Source organism: Microcaecilia unicolor, chromosome 1, assembly GCF_901765095.1.
Source record: "Microcaecilia unicolor chromosome 1, aMicUni1.1, whole genome shotgun sequence".
NCBI classification, from domain to species: domain Eukaryota; kingdom Metazoa; phylum Chordata; class Amphibia; order Gymnophiona; family Siphonopidae; genus Microcaecilia; species Microcaecilia unicolor.
Genome location: NC_044031.1, coordinates 622919093 through 622946494, shown reverse-complemented (window position 1 = coordinate 622946494; position 27402 = coordinate 622919093). Strand labels below are relative to the sequence as shown.

Below are 27402 nucleotides of genomic sequence, written 5' to 3'. Positions count from 1 at the left end.
ATTTATTCCACAGTGGAGCAACAACTGAAAAAAAAAAAAAAAAAAAGATTTACCTGGAAAAATCCAATCCTATTTTATAGTGTATGTGGTGGTGGTGGTGGTGGTGGCAAGGGGGGGGTGGGATATATAATAGATGTTGGTGAGCTGAATGAAATACCCAAGATGGAAAAAACAGTATCAAAGCATTAAAAAGAAACAATGGAACTCGAGACCAGAATACTTGATGAGTAATGCTCATAATCTTAAAAGGAATGCAATAAACAAGTGGAAGCCAATATTCAGCCCTTAAGAGGTACGTAACATTATCAAACTTGTATTTATTACACAAATTACTTCCCTTAAAATTCTGTTTAAGTTGAAATGTTCTCACATGATAAGTAATAATCCCATGGTAAAGAGTTGCAAGAATTCTATTTTCAGATTTAAAAAGTCAACAGTAAAGTCTGCAGAGACTGCAAAATCAAGAAAAGAACGTTTGGAATGGATCTGTTTAAGTGAATAAAAGTATTTCCTGATCACATTTGATATTTGCAAATGGAAAATAAGGGCATGATCCACCCCAACTCCTAGAACCTTTACTAACTATTTGAAGTGAAACTCAGATACCACTTTAGGGAGGAATTTGGAGCAGGTTCGGAGAACAACCCTGTCGTAGTAGAACCTGGTGTAAGGCGGGTCTGCCACAAGGGCTTGAAGTTCGCTTACTCTTCTGGCAGAAGTAAGTGCTATTAAGAACAACACCTTATACATGAGGAACTTCAGAGTACAAGAATGAAGTGCTTCATATGGAGGTTTCATGAGAGCTGCGAGGATCACATTTAAATCCCACACCACCAGAGGTAGTTGTATGAAATAAACCTTTCATGAATCTAACTATCAAGGGATGAACAGAAACAGGCTTATCAACCCTAGTAAAAAGCGCTAATGGCACTCAAGTGTATTCTGAGTGAGTTAGTTTGTATGAGACATCCGGACTGCACTGGAGGGATCCTTACATTCAGGCTGAATGTAATATCTGATGCCAGGGAACACTTTGGTCCAACTCTTCCAGGGCAGTTTCATGCAGCAATTCTCCAGACAATTGAGCAGAAGACTGTCTGCATGCCACAAAAGAGTCCATAGGTCCCAAAGCAGGGGTGGTAGGGCTCTCTGATGAACAGATCCTCACTCAACCATTTTCCTTCCCATAGAAAGATAAAGGTAAAAGGCAAAAGAGAGCACAAAAATGATAAGCCAGTCTGCCACCATCTTGATCCTGCTCTTTTCCTATCACACGTATGCTCTCTTCAGGGAAATTTCCAATACCACTGACTCCTGCTTAAGTTGTATACGCTCATGTCCAAGCACTGGGAAGACTTGAGGTTCTAGGCATTTAGAGATTATTCCCAAATCTTCAACTGGACATCCCTGTAAGGCTTGATGAACTGGTTTCTCTGATGCATTCACAGACTGCAATATTGAGTTTTCTAGCACTCTGAGCAACTTGATACTAGTGTTCTTGTTAGCATCTATAATATTTAGGACAAGAGGAATCTTCTGCCTGCTCCTCTAACTAGGGTAAGACATTTTGCATCTTGGCCTTGACCTAAGAGAAGGAGAAGCCTAGTGGTTAGTGCAGTGGACTTTGATCCTGGGAAACTGAGTTCGATTCCCACTGCAGCTCCTTGTGACTCTGGGCAAGTCACTTAACCCTCTCATTGCCTCTGGTACAAAATAAGTACCTGAATGTATGTAAACCGCTTTGAATGTAGTTGCAAAAACCTCAGAAAGGTGGTATATCAAGTCCCATTTCCCTTCTTCAACAACAGTGTTATGGGAAACAAGAATTTGGCAGATTTCAAGTTGATTCATTGTCATAAAGATATGATGTACAGTGGTGATCTCAAGATCCCCTGACATGATCCAAGCATGGTGGACAATATGGATTTGGTAATGACCTAGAAGCTGTTCTCTGAATTTCTGTTGTACATCCTTATTTGAAGAGGAGCTGAAATGCCCTTCATCTGGGCAAGAAGGGTGGGGTTGCTGCCTCAAAAGTCTGATTTTTCATGAATGATCCGCTAGAGCAGCTGTTAACATGATAGTGGATAAGCCCTGGAGCTGTTTGTTAGACAGCTTCTCTATGTAGGGCAAGCATGAAACTGTGCCCAGGCAATACTTTAGTGTTCTGCGATGGTCAAGAACTATTTTCTGTGGATTTTAGTTTGGAAGGCTAAGTCCTTCTGTGGATTTCTTCCCAGAAGCCCTGGACTGAACAATGTTAACTGCACTGAGAGGCTGCAAGGCAGGTGGCTGACATTTCATGTCCTCTCATAATTTCATTCTGTTATTTCTGCTTCTAATTTGGCAATCTCAGGGGCAGTAGAGTGTGCTACAGCTTATCTTCTCTCTAGTCCTAGAACAGAGGCCAACCCAGCAGTTCTGTGTGAGCAGCGCAGTGCTGATAAGCAGAAAAGTTAAATAATATCTGCAGGTGGTTAGGTGCACTGTTCACCTTTCTTACTGCACGATTTCACAAAACAGAAGGAAATGTACAGCACAAGCACCAAGCCCCCCTTTCACCCTCCCTCTTCCTGAAAATTAATTAAAAGGTAATAGTTCATGTTGCTCATGTTTGATCTATCTTACTGTACACGCCTTGAGTGAATTCCTTCAAAAAGGAGGTAAATAAATCCTAATAATGATAAAATATACTACTGTCTACGAAGCTGTGTGATCAGAGAAGTCACATACAGGTGAAGGTCGGTGCAAGCTTTCCATCTCCTGTGTGCTAACAGCTGGGGGAGATGCGGGGGAGATGCAGGGGAGATGAGGGTGGTGAGAGATGATGGGAACATGGGAGCTTGAGGCAATGGAGAAAAAAAATATATTATTTTTTTTAATGAGAATATGACAGGACCATGAACCTTTTTCTTTGTAGGCAGTGAGATTAGAAGTTTACCAAGAATGTGTATAATTAGGAAACCAGGAAACATACCTTTTTGTGTTTTATTTTCAAGCATGCAAAAGAACGACATACTACAGAACCAGCTTCTTTGAGCTAAGGAAAAATAGTACATAAGGCCCCTGACAAGGAAGGGCAGGGAGCACTGACAGTCTCATTGCTGATGGTGAACCAACAGCTTTGATAGGTGTCTTTCTGAGCTGGCTTTACCGTTTGATTGTGTATCCCATTTACCTCAGTTCATTTTGCCACAAATAGTTACTTATTTTCTTTACTAATTTTTGTAAAATAAGCATTACTAATGCGAGAATATCTTCTTGTTTGTAGTGTTCTTTAGTGAATCACTTATGAGGTCGGTATTTTATTCCAAGAAGTACAGCTGGGGTAGTGTGTGAGGAGAACCAGAGACCGGACCCAGCTGGGAGGTTCTTGTTCTGATCTGACACGCACATGTCTCCCCTGATTTTTTATTTGAGGAGGAGCAAGACTGATGTACAAATGAGGCAGGCAGAAATCCCAGTGCACAGGGGGGGGTAGAACAGTTGGCTGTATGGCCCCAGGCAATATGAAGAACTCCCTTTGTTTTCTCCTCCTCGTTTTGTTGATGCTGTTTGAAGGAAGTGAGGTGTATCCCAACAGCATAGTCAGCATGTGCAGTTTTCCCAAAGAAAAGTCTTATCCTGTGAGTAACATGTCAAAGCCCACTATGGTGGGGTGTGGGGAGCAGAGAATTTAAGGAAGTGAAGTGTATCCCAACAGTGTATCGTTGAAGATAAGTTGAAACCCTCTGCTCAGTGTGCTGCAGTGGCTAAGAAAGCAAATAGAATGTTAGGTATTATTAGGAAAGTAATAGAAAACAAAAATGAGGACTTTAAATGGCTTTGTATCGATCCATGGTGCGACCGCACCTTCAATATTGTGTTCAATTCTGGTCGCGGCATCTCAAAAAAGATATAGTGGAATTAGAAAAGGTACAGAGAAGGGCAACGAAAATGATAAAGGGGATTGGACAACTTCCCTATGAGGAAAGGCTGAAGCGGCTAGGGCTCTTCGGCCGGGAGAAAAGATGGCTGAGGAGAGATATGATAGAGGTCTATAAAATAATGAGTGGAGTGGAACGGGTAGACGTGAATCATTTGTTTACGCTTTCCAAAAATACTAGGACTATGGGGAATGCATTGAAGCTACAAAATAGTAAATTTAAAACAAATCGGAGAAAATTTTTCTTCACTCAACATGTAATTAAACTCTGGAATTCATTGCCAGAGAATGTGGTAAAGGCAGTTAGCTTAGCAGGGTTTAAAAAAGGTTTGGACGGTTTCCTAAAGGAAAAGCCCATAGACCATTATTAAAATGACATGGGGAAAATCCACTGCTTATTTCTAGAATAAGCAGCATAAAATGTATTGAACTTTTTGGGGATCTTGCCAGGTATTTGTCACCTGGATTGGCCACTGTTAGAAACAGGATGCTGGGCTTGATGGACCTTTGGTCTGTCCCAGTGTGGCAATACTTGTGTACTTAACAGTATAGTCAGCCTGTGCAGTTTTCCCCACAGAAAAGCCTTCTCCTGTGGGTAACATGTCAGAGCCCACTATGTTGGGGTGGGATGGAGAGCAGTTTTACTTTTCTGCAGTTGCATACTTACCAGACTTTTATCAGGTTGCTGATGGCATACTGGAGTCCCTGGAGCGCAGGTCACATACTTTCTCCTCCTTTGTGTGTAGGAAGCAAAGGGAAAGCTTTGCCTGAACTACGAAGAGTTTGTCTGGAGTGTGAGCTATCAGATGATATCACACAAAGTATACCTGCATATCCCTTGCTTATCCACAGAGAACACATTTATTTCAAAGCCATGAAACAAAAAAATGTAGACAGATAAAAGAAAATCTACTAATGAAACCCCTAAAAGAAGCAACAAAAGCTGAGGCAAAGTGAGGTTATTGTGGGTGAAGTGTAGCACTGTTCCATGCTTCAAACCAAACTCTGCTTTGAGCCTTGTGCCAGTTCATTCCATGCCCATGGTGGGAGATAAGATCAAGAGGAAGAGAACCTTCGACACTCCAGAACTTCACTAATCCTTACCTGTTTCCTGCCACATCCAGGACATGAAGTTCGGTGGCATCAGCCAGCTCAGCAGGCAAGCATGTCAAGCAGTTGTCTCGTAGGGACAGCACATTCAGGTTACTACAGTTGCCGATTTCCACCGGCAGTAAGGTCAGGTCGGGTTCCGGTCCACATTCAAGTTAGTTAGTTTGGTGAGCTTCCCCAGGGACTTTGGCAGTGCCTGTGGATACAGCACACAAGATTTACTCCACTGCTATAGAGATAAGGCATGGACTATATTGACAGGAGTTAGGAACCTGTGTACCTAGATCTGGCACTACTACAAGCTCCTTCAACTCACTCAAGTCACTATCTCCCTATGACTTCACTCTCCCCCTGGCTCTGCCAAACACACTTCATATGGCTTTGGGTGACCCACTTCAGCTTTCTGTTTTGGTTTACACAGCTGTATTTGGTATGGTATAAAAATTGTACATAATTTTTTAAAGGGAAAATGTTACTATAAGAATCACTATAGGGAATGGTACAAGAATAATGGGTATAGTGCAATCATCGCCTGCAGTCCCTGTTCCTCTCAGCAAGAGTCACTATAGGGAACGATGCAAGAGTGCTGGGTGCACTCCTAGCCTCTACCAGGAGCTAGTTGTCTAGGAAACTATGTTAGGGCCCTGCCACAGAAAGATTTAGAATAAAGGGCCTATCCTATTCACTCTTCCCTATGTTTTCTGGAAGCCAGGTGCATGCACTCTCTTAACTTTATTCCTTTTGTTATTTTTGTACTTCCTATTGTCTGCCCAATGCTTTTCAGCCTCATTGGTGGCAGATGGTGCTACAGCTCATACTCTTGGAACACAGGCCAGGCCAGCAGAAGTTTTGTCTTTTTTCTGCTTTTTTTTTTTTTGAGAAAACATGCTGATATTAGGAGAAAATGTGTGTTATTTATACTCAAAACCTGACGGCAATTACTTATAATCTATCACAAAATCCACAGAAATGTGCTACTGGTGTTCAAGTAAAGAAGTCAGGTTTAATCTCTGCCCCTGATCTGTTACATCTCCAGATAAATCCACATGGACATCCCTCTTAACATACATCCTCCCTACAGCATTCACATCTCTATTTTCACCAGGTAGAACACATTGTTCCCCCAGCCTTTGATCTAATCAATAGCATCTGAAGAAAGTGGCCAAACTTGCATTATATTCCAGATGGGGCTTTACTAAGACCTGCTACACTGTGGAACTCATTTATTTTCTGACAATCAGCCTCTCACCAGGTATACTAGAAAGGCCAATTCATCTTCATCTGTCCTCATCTATTACACTACAGTATTCTATGTGCCCTATGACCAGAAGCAACAGGCTACCTGCAGCCTTGGTCTATAAACTAACTTTTGACAGGACAATTAAGGCCTCTTTCAAATGATGCATCCCTATCATCTGCCATGCCAGTCCACCAGCCCCCAAGATCCTCCTTGCTATGGTATGGATTACAATGTCTTACCATCAGCAGGTTTTCTGTCAATACAAGCTCTGACAGGTTTTCACAATCTCCAATCGACTCTGTTAGCTGCCCGATTCTGTTCTGGTCCGCCTTCAAAATTGACAGCTGCTTCAGGTGACCTGGGTGCCAACAAAGGGAGAGAGTGATGAGATGCTGCTACCAGATGGGAGTCAGCATACAGCATTCTGGAATAAGACATTTCTGTCTCAGACAGTAGGAAGCTGAACAGGAGCAAGGCAGAATAAGATGTGTCCTACTGAGAAAGGAATTCACACTGCAGCTGTCCAAGAAAATTGTGCATTTGCCCTCATATGCTGGAAGCCCCGTGGTCACTTTAGATAAACAATGATAGAAACATGACGGCAGATAAAGACTATATGGCCCATCTGGCCTGCCCATCCTCTGTAACCCCTAACTTTTCCTTTTCCTAAGCATCCCACATGCTTATCCCATGCCTTTTTAAATTCTGACACAGTCCTCGACTCCACCGCCTCCACCACCCTTTCCGTGAAATAATACTTTCTTAGATTACTCCTAAGCCTATTCCCTCTTAACTTCATCATATGCCCCCTCGTTCCAGAGCTCTCCTTCAGTTGAAAAACATAAATGCCCTTGAGATATTTAAACATCTCTATCATGTCTCCTCTCTCCCTCCTCTCTTCCAACATATACATGTTTATGAAGAGGTACAGGAAGGCTGAAGGATGCTATACGGTGGATCCCTGCTGTTGGAAAATTGTAGAGAGGACAGCATGGGCAAGTGTAAGCATGCTGGATATCGAAGACAAAAATCTGGAAGCTAGAGCTTGGAACATTTGCTCCAGAGGCCACCTGAGAAAACAACCCCAGAAACACAAGATAGGAAGGCTCTCATGAGCTGGAAAACCCAGCCCATAAAATGCATAAACAACAAAGTTGTTTACCTGAAGCTGTGTTCTCCAAAGACCAGTTCATCAGTCACACATATGGATAACATCATTCTGACACTGCTCCCCTGGAAAATGATTTCCAGAGCCTTTTATGAAATTCCTAAATCCCTTCAAAATACATGTCACAGTTCCGACACCCCAGTTTTGCAACATGCCTCAGTTCTATAATTAAGTTGACGAGTACACCTCCAGAAAGGGAAGGAGGGTTTGTGTGACTAATGAATTGATGTCTTCAGAGAACACACATTACAGGTAAATGTTTTCTCTAAAGAAAGGCAGCAGGTTTCAGTACACCTACTTAAGGGTTGTCCTCAAAGGAAAAGGGGGGAAAATAGTAGCCAAGAGGGCAGAACAACTATTTTTTTTGCACGACTCAGTAGAGCTTATGTGCTGTGATAGACAAAAATGCAATCCTCAGCAATGATGCCCCTTGTAATGTTAGAACACTGCCAACCCGACTTCATCAAGTTGTCATTTGCTTCAGGTGTCTGCTTTCAAACTGCAGCTACAGTGAAACCTCGGTTTTCGTCGATAATTCGTCCAAAAATAATCGACGAAAACCGAAACCGACGAAAACCAAGGCAATAAGAAATGTTTCTTTTAAATGAATAAAAAAGACTAATGTATAGAATAAATGAACATTTAACATGGCATTTCCCAGAAACAATGCCCCAGAAGAATGCCAAATTAGCAGCATGGGCACGCCGATGAATTCCGAGGCGACCGACGAAAACCGAGACAACATTTTCGCTAAAAAAATCGATAACCGAAAACGTCGAAATCCGAAGTCAACGAAAACCGAGGTTTCACTGTATTTCCAAAGTCGACCCCTGAAAGTGGTGAAGAAACTTGATCAAGTTGGGATAGCGACGCTATATCATTACAAGGGGTGTCACTGCAGAGGAATGCATTTGTCTCCATCATAATGTTGGAAGCTCTACTGGGACTTAAAATTTTAAGCTAAGTGTTTTTTCTCTTATTATTTGAGACAAATGAAGTAAATATAAAAAATATTATGTGGATCTGTACTATGAACTGATGACTGAACAAACTGGGCACAGTGAGTGGGTTCAACATGAGTGGCTCAAAATAGTGATGGTCCATTTATCTAATCTTTACATTGGGCTATTATTTGTGTGAACTGGCATTACTTGTGGAACAACCATTTCATGCGTTCATATTTAGGGAAAGAATTGGAGACTGCAGTTCAGTCACTTGTGTTGGCTTACCTGGATTATCCTAATTCATAAAACTGCAAGGTTGGTGACTACAACTATAGTACATAATCATATCCAGCCTATGCTTAAAAAATTGCATTGCTTGCTAATAATGTACAAGACTGAATTTTAAAATCCTGCATGGGATGTTCCACAATCTATATCTGCAAGTGTTCTGCAATGTATAACCTGGTCATTGTCTTCACTCTCTTCAAAGGAACATAACAAGTACCCCCCCCCCCCCATTTAGACATCAAGCTGACATATATGTGAACAGTGTCTTTTCGTGTAAGTGCGCCACTAATTGGAACTGTCTGCCAGAAGATCTGAAAGCCATTAATGTTTTAGTATTTTGTGGACGGGTAGGGGGAAGGAGCTAGGAGGGAGGGTAGGTGGAAGAAAGGTTTAAGTGGACGGAGGGGCAAGGTGAGGGGAAGGATTGGGGGGAGGGAGAAAAAGTAAAACTTTTGGTGACAAGCTGTACTGTTTTATAGTCTGAGGAAATATTTTGTGACTTTATGTTACTGTATGTTAAAGTTTGTCATTCAATAAAAAAGGTGAAAAATAATGTTTTAAATCTGTTTAATGTAGCTTATAATTAATCAGTTTAATTGAGGAATATAATTGCTATGAATTATAGGATTTATTGTTGAGCAAAGTAGGCTTTGGTCTGTTTGTAAATTATTTTCTAGCCTGTATATCAGGAAGAGACGTTATAACATTTTTTGATAAATAATTACAATCCAACATCTCCACAAGTTATACAATACAATAATAATAATAAAAAAATAATGTAACACCAACAATAATTAAAAATGCATTACTAGTTTATGGAATAAATGTCCATGGTAAGCTGGTACAAGGCATGAGATAAATAAAAATAAATAAATAAAGCAGCTTTTAAGGCAAAAGGCAGGTAGGCAAGGTAGAAATATTAGAGGGCAGAAATATGTTCCACGTTGATGTCTGCTGATGCTATGTTTTCTTCTACTGCAAAGACATCACCTGAAATTCTATTGGCAGAAAGGATAACTGAAGCCACAAAACCAGCTCAAATTACTTCTTCAACACTTAGTACAAAGTAAACAAGGCTGAAAGCAGAGGAGGAATGGCTTGTAGTCTTAATGAGGAGAAAAATTAATTTCTATGGCTTAGAGAAGATGAAACTCTTATATCGTACAATGAACACACTAGTTTCAATTTATGATTGGCAATTCACCCAGAGGTTACTCCAGCACAATCTAAACACACAAACATGATGTCATCGACGTAGCACATCTGATTTTTTATTCTAGCACCTTTTTGTATTTTTAAGTTCCCTGCCACTGACACTCTTCATACTCAGCGTTTTGCCTATTTCTTGTGTTACACAGAATCCAAGTTCTTCTGTTAACATTTAACAAATGTCTTTTTCAAGATAAGCAACCCTGTACTATGTAAGATAAAACTGAAATGCTTTGATGTTTCACTTATATAATCAACTAAAACTAATATTCCTCGGGTGCAGGAAGAGCGTTGAGATGCCATGCTGGTCATTCTCCCATGTGACACTGAGACCCTGAAGCAACCTTGTGAAACGCTGGCCAACGTCGGCTTGGCACATGAAGGAAGGAGAGTGGAGCTCAGCACGAATTTGGGCAACGCTGTTCAGAAGCACCGACTTAAAAGATAAGTAGTGGTGGTGCTAATTATAGGTCTGTTTATTGAAATAATTATTCACATAAAAGCTATATTAGCAGGAGAGAGAGTACATCATAGGGTTTTTGGCCAATGATGAAGGCAGGATCTTGTGATCCGATTTAGCTTTAACAGACAGATTTAAGATCTGTAAGCTCTTTGAGGCCTTTTCCCTGCAGCAGAGCATGCACTACATGCAGTTAGATGATCATTTTGAGGCAGCAGATTTTTTGTAAAAGTTTAGTAGTTTCACTTATATATACTGTCATCTACCAACATTTGCTTATTTCCGACCTTCGAAAGCTAATCAAGATATGTATTATGTCCAATAAAAAAGGTATTATCTTATTTTCTTTTCCATGTGTTATTTTATTTCTATTGATTACCTTAAGATAAAACATAATTCATTTTTTTAATCTTCTTAATCTTTAGTTTCATTATATGCTCTATGTAAGTGCTGTCTTATCTGAGCCGTTTTACTTTATTCTTTGTCTACATAATATGTACTTCTTTCTCTATGAATTGACATATGTACAACATTGCACACATTTTTGTCTCCCTAGATAATGTATAAATTTGAATACACATTTTTCATCTTCACGTCTTTTCCGTTGAAATAACACATCACCACTATTTTTTTCCTTAGCTTCCTATATATATCACTGTCACTCTTGTTTTCACCACCACGGTTTCACTGCTGCCATAATCCACTATTTCCCTACCCATCGGATTGTTTCATTAATATATATCACTATAACACGTCTCTCACCTATATATTCCCTTCGGATGTCAAGGTCATCTCTTTTCAGTACCACCCCTATTATTCTTCTGTTCTCTCATTGTACCATTGTCCAGCTCGTTGTTTCACCCTTTTTATCAATAGGACCATTAATGCATCACTGCACTAGATCCATTGATGCAGACTACCAGCTCATAAAAATGATTCATTTCATAATAGATACACATGCATCTATTGATTTTTTTTCTTCACTACAACAACTTTGTCCATTCTAATACTTATCTTCAGCTTCTAGTTCTGTAAATCGCCCAACAAAAAGTTTTAATAAGTGTTACATGCACTCTTTTTTTCTATTCAATGTCTTTTCCACATTTTATTTCATCACTGTACATCAGCTTAATATTCAACCTCCCATATTTCATTTCTATTGATTTGTCCTAGGTTGATTGGCCTTTCGGTTAAACATATTAAATCTTTTATTTTACTACTACTACTTATCATTTCTATAGCGCTACAAGGCATACGCAGCGCTGTACACCATACACAATTTTACACACAATAATATCTTCATCAGACCCTCGTTAGCACTCCGTTTACCATTACTTTACAAACTACAACATCTTTATCAGACTCCCGTTAGTCCTCTGTTTACCTTCTTCTTTATTCCTTCACCAGATGTCATTTTCTTCCCTCTTGTTCACTTAATAATACACCAGACCATCTATCCTTTATGTGTCTTGATACATTTTACTCAACTTCTAGTGTTAATGAAACATACATCTTTTAGGCTTCACCACTGTTTTTAGGTTTATATAGACCTTGTTATTCCATACTTACTGTATTGATGTCTTTTCTGTAGACCAGGATATTGCATTACTACTCAAACCACATTGCACATTGGAGCTTTTTTTATACACAAGATCAAATTATGAAGGTCAGTTTCATACTTCTTTTTACTGTTCTAATGTCTCATTATTAACAGACTCAGGTCCTACTTTAAATGGTCAACATATTGAGTTTTCCTACCTTCCTTTTTACTTCCTACATCAACAGTATGTTTGGTGCCAAGTACAGCTTATATAATAACTAGTAAAAAAGGCCCGTTTCTTAACGCAATGAAATGGGCGCTAGCAACGTAATGAGTTCCTGCCATTAATGTTTCCACGGTTGTATTCTGAATATAATTGTTGTTTACATGTGTAAGATTTCTTTATATACAATATTTTTTGTGTAAACTGTGTTACAATGTGGTAAAAGTTTTCCTTGTTCAGGCCCTTCAATCAGTTTAACAATCACATCAGAAGAGCTCCTTTAAATCTAGACTGAAAGCCCACCTCTTTAACATTGCTTTTGACTCGTAACCACTCACCTCCACCTACCTTCCTCTCCTCCTTCCTGTACACATTAATTGATTTGATTACTTTATTTTTTGTCTATTAGATTGTAAGCTGTTTGAGCAGGGACTTTCTTCTATGTTTGTGCAGCGCTGCGTACGCCAGGTAGCGCTATAGAAATGCTAAATAGTAGTAGTAGTAGTAGAATGCAACATACAGTTGCCCATGTGAGAGACTGAGAGTGACAGTGTGTTTTACAGACAGTGTAAGAGAGAGATACACAGAGTGATTGAGTGTGTGTGTGATGTCTGTGTGTGTGTGCGTGTGTGATGTGTGTGAGTGACAAAGTGATTAAAATGTTTGTCTTCCCTTCCGTTCTGTGCACTTGCCTCCACTGATGTTCGTACCTCCCTGTATATGATTGTTTGTTAGAGATTCAATCCACTCCACTTCCCTCCTCCAAGTTCCGTTCTGTCTGATTGGTCCTTCGTTGACATTGAGAGCCAATGAAACGCTGAACTACAGACTTACGAACCCTACACTGCCACAGTGCCACGGAGTCAGCTTCAGAATTTTGGAGGTGCTTTTTATTATATAGGATTGTCTATCCAATTATTCTTATCTGATGATGTATTTGTGATATTTTTAACTTAAAGATCAATTTTTGACATTTTTCTTCTCACTGGCCATTTGTTAACTGCTATTTTTTGACTGTTCAATATACATAATTGACCATTATGAATATTTCTGCATATATATCTTTATATGAGTGCATCTTTCTCAAGAATTTTAAGTTTGTAATTATATACATTTCTGCAACATACCTTTTTATATCAAAAGTTAAGTTGTTTTTATCTTTATTTTTATTCACATTTATTCATATCTTTTTATTATGATGTTTTATGTATATTTATGATTTTAGACTCCTGAAGCACAGTACTGTCGCCCCGATTAATAAATTAATTTGAGAAGCTCTACACTGTTGTCCTTGCCTCTTGATTGCATGACCTACTTCCCACTGTTCATCACTCCTGGTGTATCTTTCATGGGAATTCAGCGTTCCTCCACTTTGGTGGACTTTCTCTTGACTTAGAGAAGATGATTACCTTAACCCATCTCCACAGGCAAGCTGCTTTTTTATCACTGCTCTGCACAAAAGGTATCCCAGATTGTAAAATTCAATTTTCTTTAAGACTCCATTCTGAAGCAGGAGGTTTTTTGCAAAGGTTGGGTGGGGGGGGGGGGGGGGGGGGGGAGAGGGGAAGAGACTCTGACTCCTCTGAGTATCCCCACATTTTTCCCACCGAATATGATTCAAAATTTTAATAAGTTTATAAGCTTATCTGGTTACCAGTTTAGAAACTGGGCCAAGAGCTGGCAGACAGATCAGAAGCTGCTGGAATGTCTATCACCATCTGCTGTGGAGAATTACTGAAGAGCCAGTGCTGCAGAGTGCCCTTATAGGGCAAGACTTGCAATGTTTTGTTCTCTTTCGCCACCTATTGGTCAACAGACACAACCCACAGGTTCTGGCCTGGTCTGGTGAAGATAAGGAAATAAAAATTTATAAAACGAGTGGCTGCTTATGCCCACCTGTAAGACCATGCATACTAATATGCATACCCTGCATAGACATCCCAGACCAGCCGATGCAAGCAGAGTAGAGGCAGAGTTGCAATACATTTTATAAAACATATGGTATACACCTAGAGTACACACACACACTTCACCAGCTTCAAGCAAGTGTAAATGTGTGTCAACATTTGCGTACTCTCGGAGGTGGTTCTGGGTGTCTATTTTATAAAGGCACAGAGGCATCTATATAGTCTTTATAAAAAAAAAAAAAGGCTACCAATATTGATAAAAAACAAAAGAGGGAGGCTACAGGTCACCAAGAAATACTCAACAGCAACATCAAAATCACAAAAAAAAGCTTATAACATAGAGAGTATCATCACAAGGATTCTCAGCCAGAATCATGGTACTTATATGTTTGCTATGAAATCTCTGAGCCTCAGAAAGACAGCACATGAATGTTGAAAATAAATCCAAGGGCCACCACCCACTATACAAAAAAAAAATCCAGACGCTACCACCCACTGTGCATAGAAAGCTTCCATAGGGGACACTACTCACCATGCAAAGAGAATCATCATGCAAATCTTCCATTCTCTCCGGTGTTGGTGAGGCAGCCCCAGCAAATTTCCAAGGGTGGGGATGGGGAAAGGAAAGCTTATCTACCCAATGACTGATTTCCCATAGGGTCTGTCATATTCTATGACAGAACACACAGCTCCCTTCCAAGGGGATGCTTACCAATCCCAGCAGGTATACTTTCAAGCTGATTTTGGGACAGCAGTAGGTCAGTGAGAGATGTCAACCCGCTGATTTCATCGGGTAGATGCTCCATTTTATTCTCAGACACATCTAGACAGATAAGGCGGCGAAGGTTTCCCAGCTCCTGTGGAAGATATTAAGAGGTTTGGGGGGGGGATATGTGTAACATGATATATTTTTATTTTGAAGAACTTATTTGTAAACCAATTGTTTCTATTAACTGTGGAATGCTATGGTGTACTCTTCTTATAAATGTTTTACTATTTACGATATAGATAATACATAAACTTTTAAAGAGAAAAGTTCATATGAGGTACAGATCATACCAAGAGCACAGCACAAAAAAAGGTGAGAAAATATTCTAATATCTTTGGAGAATGCATGTTTAATGAAATATAAAATTAAGAGGACAAGAAAGTATGACAAAAAGGGGGCAAGAGCAGAGTTATTCAATAAACATAACTCAATTATTTTACTCGTGGTTAAATAGTTTTAATGCACGTTTAACTTCCCAGTTCCACTCTGAGTATGGTTCTCAACCCAGTCAAGCATAAGATAAATTTGCATGCACTACCTTCACTATATGGAAATCTCCCACATGCATATTCATTGAGGGTCTTAAACACTTGACTGGCTGGATATGTCCTGAGGACAGGGTTGAGAACCACTGTCAAGAGGCAATGAGCATCCACTTCCCTGGGTTTACCAGATTCAGAGGTATATGAAGCAACTAGCACTTCAAGGTGTACATTTTCCTGTATAGATACATAGAAGAAAAAAAATATCCCCCTTCCATGGAGCTTATAGTCTAATCAAAACATATATACATGACAAACAATACTTTATGGGAAATCTACATATGTCAATTCATTATGTATTTGATTGTGCAATACTTTGTAAACTGAGGCAACCAGCTTTGTGATGTGATTTGGTGAACTAAGAAGATGGTATGTGAGCCCAAAATATTAATGTTTAAGAGTAGCCTTAAAAAGTGAGATGTTAGTGCAGACATGAATATGAATAGAGAGGCAGCATGACAAAATGAACACAGGAAGACTATTCTAGACATGGCAAAACAAGGCTGAAGGCATAGTCAGAATTGGCAGTGGAGAAGGGCACAGTGTTAGGCAGTGGTTCCCAAATCTTGTCCTGGAGGCACTCCAGCCAGTCAGGTTTTCAGAATATCCACGACAGAGATTTGCATGCACTGCCTCCACTGTGAGGAGTGGTCTAATTGTTAGTGCAGCGGGCTTTGATCCTTTGATTCCCACTGCAGTTCCTTGTGACCTTGGGCAAATCACTTAACCCTCCATTGTCCCAGGTATAAAAACTTAGACTGTGAGCCTTCTAGGGACAGAGAAAGTATTTGCAAAAATACTAGTACTAGGGGGCATGCGATGAAGCTACAACATAGTAAATTTAAAACGAATCAGAGAAAAACTTTCTTCACTCAACGTGTAATTAAACTCTGGAATTCGTTGCCAGAGAATGTGGTAAAGGCGGTTAGCTTAGTGGAGTTTAAAAAAGGTTTGGACGGCTTCCTAAAGGAAAAGTCCATAGACCGTTATTAAATGGACTTGGGAAAATCCACTATTTCTGGGATAAGCAATATAAAAGGTTTTGTACTTTTTTGGGATCTTGCCACGTATTTGTGAGCTGGATTGGCCACTGTTGGAAACAGGATGCTGGGCTTGATGGACCTTTGGTCTTTCCCAGTATGGCAATACTTATGTGTACAGCGCTGCATACGTCTAGTAGCACTACAGGAATGAATGGTAGTAGTAGTATCTAGAGTTACCATATTTGTGAAGACAAAAAAAAAAAAAAAAAGACACAAAAAATTAATTGCCACCCCGCCCCCAGAACAGGGTCACCTTAACCACCCCCCCCCCCCCCCCCCCCAAGAAAGCCTGCTTTTATAAGCAGTGAAAATATTGGTAAAAGTAACAGAAATGCATTTTCTCCATTGCTAAACACAAAATTAGAAAAAATGTACATTTCCAAAAAAGTAAACATCCATGAGCAGCATGCCCCCCTCTCCTCTCCATCCCCTTCTATCCATGTGCTTATATCTTCCCCTTCTCCCTTCCGTCCCCTCCCCTCCATATACATGCCCCCCTTCTCTCCTTCCCATTTTTGAGCAGCTTGTCCCTTCCTCCCATCCATGAGCAGCATCTCTTCCTTTCCTCTTCCTCCCATCCATGTGCAACCGCCTCCCCTCCCTGGGCCTACCTTACAGCCCTGGTGGTCTAGGGGCCTCTTTGGGGGTAGGAAAGAACCCCACCCTTTCCTGCCAGCTGCCACTACATCTTGAAAATGGCTGCTGAGACTTTGCAATTTGCCCTATTTGCTTTTTTGGCCACCACCATACACTGAGATGATTTCAATGCATGGTCCATGATGACACCTAGACCATTTTCTTGGTAGTAAACTCCTATTGTGGAACCTAGCATCATAACTATGATTTAGATTATTCTTCCCAATGTGCATCACTTTGCATCTGTCCACATTAAATTTCATCTTCCATTTGGATGCCCAGTCTTCCAATTCTGTAAAGGTCCTCCTGTGACTTCTCACAGTCCACATATAATTTAACAACTCTGAATAGTTTTGTCATCTGTAAATTTAATCACCTCATTTGATATTCTCATTTCTATATCATTTATAAATGTTAAACAACACCAGTCCCAGTGGCATTCCACTATTCAACTTCCTCCACTGGGAGAAATGGCCATTTAACCCTACCTTCTGTTTTCCATATTTTAACCAGTTCCCAGTCCACAACAGAACATTGCCACCTATCCTATGGCTATTTAATTTTCTCAGGTGTCTCCCAAGAGGGACTCTGTCAAATGCTTTCTGAAAACCTAGATATACTACATCAACCAGCTCACCATTATCCAGATGTTTGTTTACTCCTTCAAAGAAATGAAGCAAATTGGTGAGGCAAGAATTCCCTTGGATGAATCCATGTCAGCTCTGTCCCATTAAACATATTTGTCTGTGTGTTCAGTTCTTTTATATATTTAGTTATTATCATTTTGCCAGGCACCGACATCAAGCTTACCAAGCTGTAATTTCCTGGATCACCCCGGAACCCTTAAATTGGAGTTACATTAGCTACCCTCCAATTTTCAGGTCTCACAGACAATTTTGACGACAGGTTATGAATCACTAATAGTAAATCAGCAATTTCATGTTTTGAGGTTTTTTTTTTTGAGTACCCTGGTACAATCTAGTCCAGATAATTTAGGGTGTCTTTTACTAAGCGGCAGTAAGCCCAATGCAGGCTTACCGCTTACTAAACCGGAAGTACTGCCAGGCTACTGCAGCAGCCTGATAGCCTCAGCATGTGCCATTTCCAGTGCTACAAAAATATTTTTATTTTTGTAGCACTTGTGTTTACCTGGTGGTAATCAGGCAGTACCGCATGCTGCCTGGCTACCGCCGGGATAGCGCAGGATCCCTTACCGCCACCTCAGTCTTTTACCTGCTGTGGTAAAAGGGGGCCTTAGCACGCATTAAACACAAGCTAATGCTAGCGAAGGCCCCCTTTTGCAGCAGCTTAGTAAAAGGACCTCTTAACTGTTGATTTGGCTCAGTACGCCTTCCAGGTTCACAGAGATTTTTTTTTCTTACATTTGTACCCTGCGCTTTCCCACTCACAGCAGGTTCAATGCAGCTTACATATTATATACAGGTACTTATTTGTTTCAGTCCCCCTTTATTATCACCCTTGAAAACCCTTTCTGGCACACGCAAATCTCTTACATCCTCTTCAGTAAAGACCAAAAGCAAAGAATTAATTTAGCCTCTCCGCTATGGCCTTGTCCTCCCTGAGTGCCCCTTCGTTGATTATCTAAAGGTCCCACAGATTTCCTCACAGGCTGTCTGCTTCTGATATACCTGAAAATTACTGAGTTTTTATTTTCTTCTATGGCAAGTTTCTCTTCAAATTCTCTTTTAGCCTTCTTTATCAATGCTTTGGATCTAATTTGCCAGTGCTTATATGCTGTTTCTTGTTTTCATCATTTGGATCCTTTTTTTTTTTTTTTAATTTAGAATTTACAGATTATTTACATAAAAAATGCGAAATAGAAAGGCTAAATACATAAAAACGTTCTTCAGTAGGAAAACATTACCTTAATAGACCATAATAAAACCTCAAGACCGCATCTCAAAGAAAGGATGAGAGAACATGCAAAAACATTAACAAAAATAGTAAACCCATGATCTAACTATTCCTTTGACCTTGTTCTAACAAAATATCTTTCCAGATGAGAAGGATAAAAAAAAAAAAAAACGAAAAATCCAAGATGGCCGCAGTCTATTGAGGCGCTGTGAGTCGCGTTTCATTGTTGCTTCTATAATGCCTAAACGAAGGGGGAGAGTGACAGCCAGAGCCCCGCTACCTACTCCTTCCTTACCTGGTCCTATGGACCGCTTTGCTCGACCGCAGAGAGTTGCTTTGGAAAGCGGGACGCTGCCAGTAGGGATCTCCGGCGTGTTAGGAGACTCGGTCTCCCCTGGATTAGACACCACTCTCAGCCCCGCTATGCGGACTCCGCCTCCCCAGCCGGTTGGAGCAAGCTCCTTTCTTGCTGACTCGACGGGGTCTCCCTACGAAAGTGGGGTGGACCCGGAAGAACTTCGAGTGGAGGACTCGCTTTCATCGCAAGTTGGAGAGACGCTACCACCATGGAATGCGGGGAGAAGTACCGAAGGACAGAGCGAGATCCATGTGATGGCGTCTGAGAGGTTTGAAATGCCTAAGGAATTAATTGTCAAACCAAAGGAGGTAGCTTTAGATAAACTATGGGATTAGTTTCTGCCTTGGGACATTCTTTCTTGAAACAGGCAAATGAAACTACCTCCTTTGGAACTGTTCCAAAAGTGAACTTATTAGAGAAAGACTTAAGAAAGATGGAGGAAAAGACTAAAGAAATGGATAGTAAAGCCGAAAAGGTTGATCAAAGGATTATGAAACTGGAAACATTACAACCTTTGATGACAAATGACTTGACTAATCTTAGAAAAAAATGGAAATCTTTGATAACTATACTAAAAGTCACAATTTAAGATTTGTAAACTTTCCCAAGATAAAGACTGTTCCTCCTCTTGATATGTTAAAGAGATACTTGCGAGAGATTTTGAATATATCAGACCAGAATTTACCACCATTTACTTCTGTTTATTATGTCCCAGGAAAGGAACTGAATCAAATTCCTGAAACTCCAATAGATGTATCTCTTTTGCTTGAGACTTCTGATTCCGAATTAGCAACGGTGGCAACTTTGGTTGCTACCGTTGCGTTGTTACCAGATAAAAATTGGATCTTCCGTCTTTTCTTTCGTAACAGAGAAAAACCCTTTTTGGGTTATAAGATATTATTATTTCCTGATGTCTCTAAGGAGACAAGGAGACGGAGGAAACAATTCTTGCTCCTTAAGTCTGAAATAATACATTTGGGGGGCACCTTTTTCCTAAGGTACCCCCGCAAATGTATAGTAAGACTTGATGGGAAGAAATATGTGTTTACAGAGCCCGCGCATGCATCAGCTCTTATAACTTCGGTAAAAAAGGATAAACGCTAAAGGAATAAGTAATACACCTCAATATAATTTGCATTAATTTAATTTCCTGAATTTGTTTTTTGATTCTCCTTGTATTCCTGAATCTTGGATTTCCAATTTATGGACTTGAGTATTAATAACTTCTTAATAGATTGTTAATCTTTAATGATATATGCTTAATTTTTTTTTTTATGTTGCTTTTCCTACCAAGATGTTTTCTTGAAATGTTTGATGAAATTGAATAAATAATAAATAAATAAATAAAATAAAAAAAACAAACCCACCACTCTTCTCTTGATGTTGTAAAACACATCTACAGGGAAAATGAAGAAAAAAAGTTGCTGCCAAAACCAAAACCTTTGGGTTTTAGAGTAAGAAATGAACTTATACATCAACTCTACAAGAAAAAAAGAATAATACAAACCCAAAGGGATGTAATCATGAGGAACATGGAGGAATTACATCCACACCTTGTGAACCAACTTAAAGAGGACCTACATAACATCCAAGGAGAAAAACAATACATTGCTATCCGCAAAAAGGAAATAAAGCTATATTCTCTTCTTCAAAATCAAAGAGAGAGAAACTGCTTATCCTTGAATAGCTACAGCGCTGCAGAACCAACATCCCCAGACACCTTGGAGACACTTGGATACACATCTGAGGCATGTGAAAATCAGAGCCCTAACAAACCAGGGAATACTGATCACACCTTTACAGATGCAAACCAAATGGGGATAATAAACCTCTCGAACAATCAATTATCACAGCATGAGGTCTCGGTGCTATCCAAAGGGCTCTCATTCTGCCCTTATAGGGAACTAGATGAAATCCAACTATACTCAGACCTAGAAGAATTCTTTAGAAAAATGCGCCTTAAAACACATTTCTATAATAAAGGGACACCAAACAGACCGGAATACAGTCTTAAACAAAAGAACACTTATTTCACCCCACAGGAGGGACAAAACTACAAGCTGGATAATTACATAGAAAGTTTCAGACATAGGGTGAAATCCCAACTTTCCAACAAACAAAACAGAATCCTGTACAATCTTACCCCACCAGAAAGAGCGGCCATAAGAACCCTACAAACTAACGAACGCATTATCATCAAACCCGCAGACAAAGGAGCCGCAGTGGTAATTATGGACATACAAAAATACATTGAAGAGGGGCACAGACAGCTCTCAGACAATAAATACTACAGGAAACTAACTGAGGACCCCACACAGGATTACACAAAACAGCTGAAAGACCTTATCAAAACATTTCCTACACAAGCGCAACCTCGCCTGAAGAAACTCATACCAAACCAGCCTGCTGTGGGCACATTCTACATGCTACCCAAGATCCACAAACCGGGAAACCCTGGCAGACCAATCATATCAGGTATTGGCACACTCACGGAAGAAATATCTGGATTCATAGAGGGAATTCTGAAACCTCTCCTACACAAAACTAACAGCTTCATACAAGACACCACAGACTTTCTGAATAAATTGAAAAATATCAAGCAACTACCACCTAACACCCTTCTGGTCACGAGGGATGTAGAATCACTATACAGCAACATTCCACATGCGGATGGCATAGCTGCATGTGGAAGACTCCTAAAAAAATCCACACTGGACCATCAATACTCACCAGAAACTATTACATAATTAATCAAATTCATTTTAACTCACAACTACTTCCGCTTTGACAATGATATCTATCTGCAAATAATGGGCACTGCGATAAGCACCGGGACAGCACCCCAATATGCCAACCTTTTTATGGCTGAGCTGGAAGAGACATTTCTGAATACACACCAGACCAAACCTCTAAAATACTACCAGTACATCGATGACATTTTTATGATTTGGACGGAGGGTGAAGAAATTCTGAAACAATTTTATTCTGCCTTCAATACATACCATCCTACAATCAGATTCAAAATTGACTACTCCCCAGAAAAAGTCAATTTTTTGGACACCACGGTCTCAATCAGTGATGGCTGTATACAAACATCTATATACAAGAAACTCACAGACAGATGCAGCTACCTCCACAACTCCAGCTTCCATCCTTCACGTACAAAAAGATCCATCATTTACAGCCAAGCCACAAGATACCACCGTATCTGCTCTGACCCAGGGGACAGAGACAGACACCTTAAAAGCCTGACCGCATCCTTCAAACAGAAAGGCTACAACCTCAAAATAATCTCCAAGAATATTGCCTCCTCCCTCAAAACACCCAGGGAGAATCTGCTACAGTACAAGGAGAAAAAATCCACAGACAGAATCCCCCTTGTAGTGACATATAATCCAGAGCTGGAAAAACTGAGGAAAATCATAAGAGATCTACAACCTATACTCCAGGAGGATGAATTACTGAAAGAGATATTCCCATCCCCATCAGTACTGGCCTTCCGACAGCCACCCAACTTAAAACACAAGCTAATCAGAAGTAAACTTCCATCACAGACTGAAAAGGAACAGAAGGGCACACTTCCCTGTAATTTATCCAGTTGCAAACTATGCCAAAATATTTCACAGGACCCCAAAGTCATCCACAAAGGAAAGATATTCAACATAAAGGGATCTTTCACTTGCTCATCTTCCAATGTGGTATATATCATTCAGTGCAAAAAATGTAACGAAGGATGCTATATTGGAGAAACAGGCCAGATGCTTAAGACAAGATTCAATTTACATAGACATCACATGAACAATACAGCCAGTAAGGCCCCCTCCCCGGTGGGACAGCACTTCACAGAACCAGGACACTGTACCAGTGATTTCACAGTGAGAATACTGAAAGGTAACTTTAAAACCATACAAGAACGTAAGACCTATGAAGTCAGAATGATTGAATATTTTAACAGAAAGGACTTAACAAGGATCTGGGGTTCCTAACCCATTATAAACCATAAAGCTGTATGTCTCTGTTGATCACCCCACCCCTCACCTATCCACACCCATCCTGTTAGAATATCAATGATATGCTTTGATGTCCCCATGCATACCTCCAACCCACCCCCATCCTCCCACCCTGTCAGACTGTCATAGTAATGCTTGAATGTTTTCACTTATATACACTGTCAGCTAGCACATTTGCTTATTTCCGATCTGACGAAGAAGGGCAACCCTCGAAAGCTAATCAAGAAATGTATTAAGTTATGTCCAATAAAAAAGGTATCATCTTATTTTCTTTTCCATGTTTTATTTTGTTTGATTTCTATTGATAAGACTAAGAAAAAAACTTTCCTCCTTTGCTGGGTGGATCGTGCAACATCTGGAAAGATATGTACAGTTTTGCTGACAAAACTGCACGTTTAACCTTAAAGTACAATTTCAAAATCTTTAACCTAAGAACATAAGAATAGCCCTTACTGGTTCAGACCAACTGTCCATCTAGCCTAGTATCTATGATTAATGGATTCAGGGGAGGCCTGCATTTGTTCCTTCATTAAGGTGTTGGTAGTTAAGTGTGAAATGTATCAGATGAGGAGAGAGAGAGAGAGAGAGAGAGAGAGAGAGAGAGAGAGAGAGAGAAGGTTGGGGGGGGGGGGGGGGTAAACAGAGGATCCATCAACAAGGGAAAGCATGTAAGTTTCCTTTCAATCTATTAAGGAAGAACCTAGTGCAAGCCTCCCACAAATTCATCAGAGGAATTCAGACACAAGCCACTCCCCAAATCTATTAATGAAGGAACAAATGCAGGCCTCCCCTGAATCCATTAATCATAAAAACAGACTTAATCTGTTAATGAGTGAACGGGGAGTAAGGACATATAGCATAACAACATATAGACTGGCTATTCATGATCCACACACAGAGCTCTCAGCGCTGGTAATAAAGTTTTCCTACATACTCTTTTTTTCCTGATAATCTAAGTTTGTAAACATAATGTAGGTATTGCTTCTATTGTCATATATTTATAAATTATAAATTTAGGTGTTTATTTTTCAGTGTTTTTGTGGTGCAGGTTCCTTTTACAGTAGAATCAAATAAATATATTTGTACAGCTGAGGAGTCATGAGCATGAAAAAGGCACAAAAACAGAGTGTAGGATCCAAGGAAGGAAAGGGGAGGAGTGAATGAATCTTATTGGACGTGAGAATTTTTTTTTAGTGTTTATCAACAGATATCTATTTTACCTTTTTGTGTATCAGAGGTGTTTTATCTGTGTTTCATCTGTTAAAGCCTAAAATCAGAAATCCTAAATATGGGCGAGCAAATAAACATCTTGATACTCATGTTTCTAAGCTGTTATTTCAGAAGATAATTGGTCCCACAGTATAAATATCCTTTCAATGCTGAGAAAGTGCATTTGAAGGTTGGCAACCCATGGATAGTGCTCTCAGCAGCAGAGTATAGCCTAGCAGAAAAGGATAGCTACATATTATGGACTACATCGGCAGGCAGCTCAAACCCCAGCTTGGCAGTCGTACTCACCGGTGGCAGAGCAGAGAGCTGGTTTTTGTCCAACCACAGCTCCCGGAGATTGGGCAAAGCTCCCAAAGTGTCCGGCTGAGGCAAGAAAAAACAATTATTCCAATTCAACAGACACATGAAAATACCCCATAACCCCTGTTTTTATAACCTCTCACCTCACACACACAAGTCTGCCTCTTAGCCCCCCCCCCAGTTCCTATAATTCCACCCACTTCTCAGAAACAAAAGAGCTGGTCCCTTAGTCCCATTTTTATAATTCTTCCACCCCACCCCCAAATCTTGCATAGTTAAAGCCTGTCCCTTATTTTCACCACAGTGCAAGGGGACTGTCACTACATTAAAAGACCTTTCATCTGTAGGTTACCAACTCAAATCAGTAGGGTCTTAAAAAGGTGAGTTATGTAAACTGAGCTCAGCCCCAAGGCCCACAAAAGAACTGCTCACACAACAGCCCTTGTCAAATTTCAATATATCTTATGGCAGATTAGTGTTAAAAACATAACAAGAGATAGAGTCCTAGGCATACAGACCAGCCATGAATGCCACCTGCTTTCCTTCCATATACAGGCATTTATTTAATTACCAGTACTTCCAGGTCATTACTGCCAAGGTCCAGCTGTTCCAACTTAACCAGGAATGACAATGAACTGCAAGTTAAAAGATCAACAGAAAGGAAAAGGAAAGAGGAGAGATTACATCAATACCGATTTTTAACTCCTATCACCAAGTCCATGAGAAATGCTTAAAACTCCACCTTCATCATGTGAACTCACAAAGATCACTGTAATCACCTTCAACTGAGGATTAATGAGGACATGGGGGTGGTGTGCTGCTAACTACCATCATATGAGGACATAGAGGTGGTGTACTACAAGCCCCCATCATATAAGGGCATAGGGGAGGTGCAGCAAGCCACTGTCACATAAGAACACAGCAGTGCTAAGACAGCATGTGCCTCTGGCTTGGGAGGAATCTGAACGTTGCATGTTGGCTTGCTGGGAAACTAATCTTAAAACTTGGGGAGAAGAGGTCTTGTAAGTCAAACTGATAAATTTTGCATTTGGTTAAAAGCTAGAAAGTATCCTACACTTGTATGCAAAAGTTTAGGCATCGCTGAACAAATTGTTTTGTTCAGTCAATCCCTACATGAACAGAGGCCGACAGCTTCTAAACGGCATAAAATGAAACACAAACAGCCACAATGAGTAAGGCTAAAAAAATGGCCTTCCAAACAAATCCACAATAGGGTTCCAGAGGTAAAATGAGAAATATTTAATGTATCTACAACTGTAAAATGACGCAGCATAAAATGGAGCACCAAATGACAAGGGGAACATGCAAGGGGAGCAGCCAAATGGATTTTGAATGAAACAGTGCCTATGCAGATTGGCCCTTCAGCCTCACACTGCGTATTTTACAAAAGGTCTGCTCCCCCTGACGTCAAAACCTGGTTATAGGTAGATCTTCTTCAGTAAAGACTGAAGCAAATAATTCATTCAGCTTCTGGAATACCTGAAAGTTACTACTTTAAGATTTTTGCCTCCGAGGAAAGTTTCTTTGTATTCTATTTTGGCCTTCTTTATCAACGCTTTGCATCTAACTTAGCAGTGCTTATGTTGTGTCTAGTTTTCTTCATATGGATCTTTTTTTCTATATTTAGAAAGATATTCTTTTGGATCTAATAGCCTCTTTCACTTCTCCCTTTAATTATGCTGGCTGTCATTTGATCTTCTTTCCAACTTTATTAATATGTTGAATACATCTGGTCTGGGCTTCTAAAATGGTATTTTTAAACAATGTCCTTTCAGCTTTTTTTAACCATTTTTATCATAGTTACCCTTTCGAAAATTAAATGCTGCTTCAGAAATTTCTTTAGTGACTGCACTCCAGTTATTAAAACAAATTTGGTTATGATCAGTTTTCCAGCAGACCCAACTCTGTTACCTCTTGTACTAAGTCATGCATTCCATTAAGGACTAGATCTAAAATACCTCCCCCTCTTGCTGGTTCTTGGACCAGTTGCTCCAAGAAATAACAACTGCTTCTTAAACCAACATCTAGGAATTGTCTATAAGTTTTAGCTATAATGTTCTACTTCAGGTATGCTGTACTATGTCCCATCCCCCATCTTTCTTTACTATCAGCCTCATGAAGGAATTTCTGGCTGGTCACAAACTCTGATGGTGCCTCCCGTTGCTAGGGCAACTCAGCTACCTGGTATAACTTTTTACAAATGTAATTTACTGAAAAGAGGTGTGGCAAGGACACCAATTGCAAGCCTTTAGCAATATGAAAGACCCAATTACAAGTCTCCAGCACATATGCAGCACCTATGATTGATCCAGGGTAGAGGAGAGGTGGATGCTCACCACAGCCTATAAAACCACGCTGCAACAAAGAAACTCTGAAAAACTAGCCATGCTTGGAAAGAGAGTTTCAGATCCGTCCCATGGCCTATTTTTTCCCGAAGGGGGTGCTCTGCCCCCTTCGTAAAAACTAATTCTTTATAGCTAATAATCTTTCTTTCATTCATTCATTCTTTCTTTCTTTCTTCCTTTCTCTTTTTTCTCTCTGTTCTGTGACCTTTGTATGAGGAATAAACTTTCCTGCCTCCTTTTTCCCTTCTTTATATAATTA

The 27402-nt window shown here is 40.0% G+C and overlaps 1 protein-coding gene across 1 annotated transcript in view; it reads right to left on the bottom strand.

The window, feature by feature from the left end:
- SCRIB (scribble planar cell polarity protein) overlaps positions 1-27402 on the bottom strand; it is a 630584-nt gene that overhangs the window by 297597 nt on the left and 305585 nt on the right. Inside the window, 6 exon segments of the mRNA XM_030220397.1 lie at positions 5030-5169; positions 5172-5231; positions 6515-6633; positions 14727-14871; positions 24766-24840; positions 25349-25412. Coding sequence (XP_030076257.1) covers positions 5030-5169; positions 5172-5231; positions 6515-6633; positions 14727-14871; positions 24766-24840; positions 25349-25412 — 603 coding nt within the window.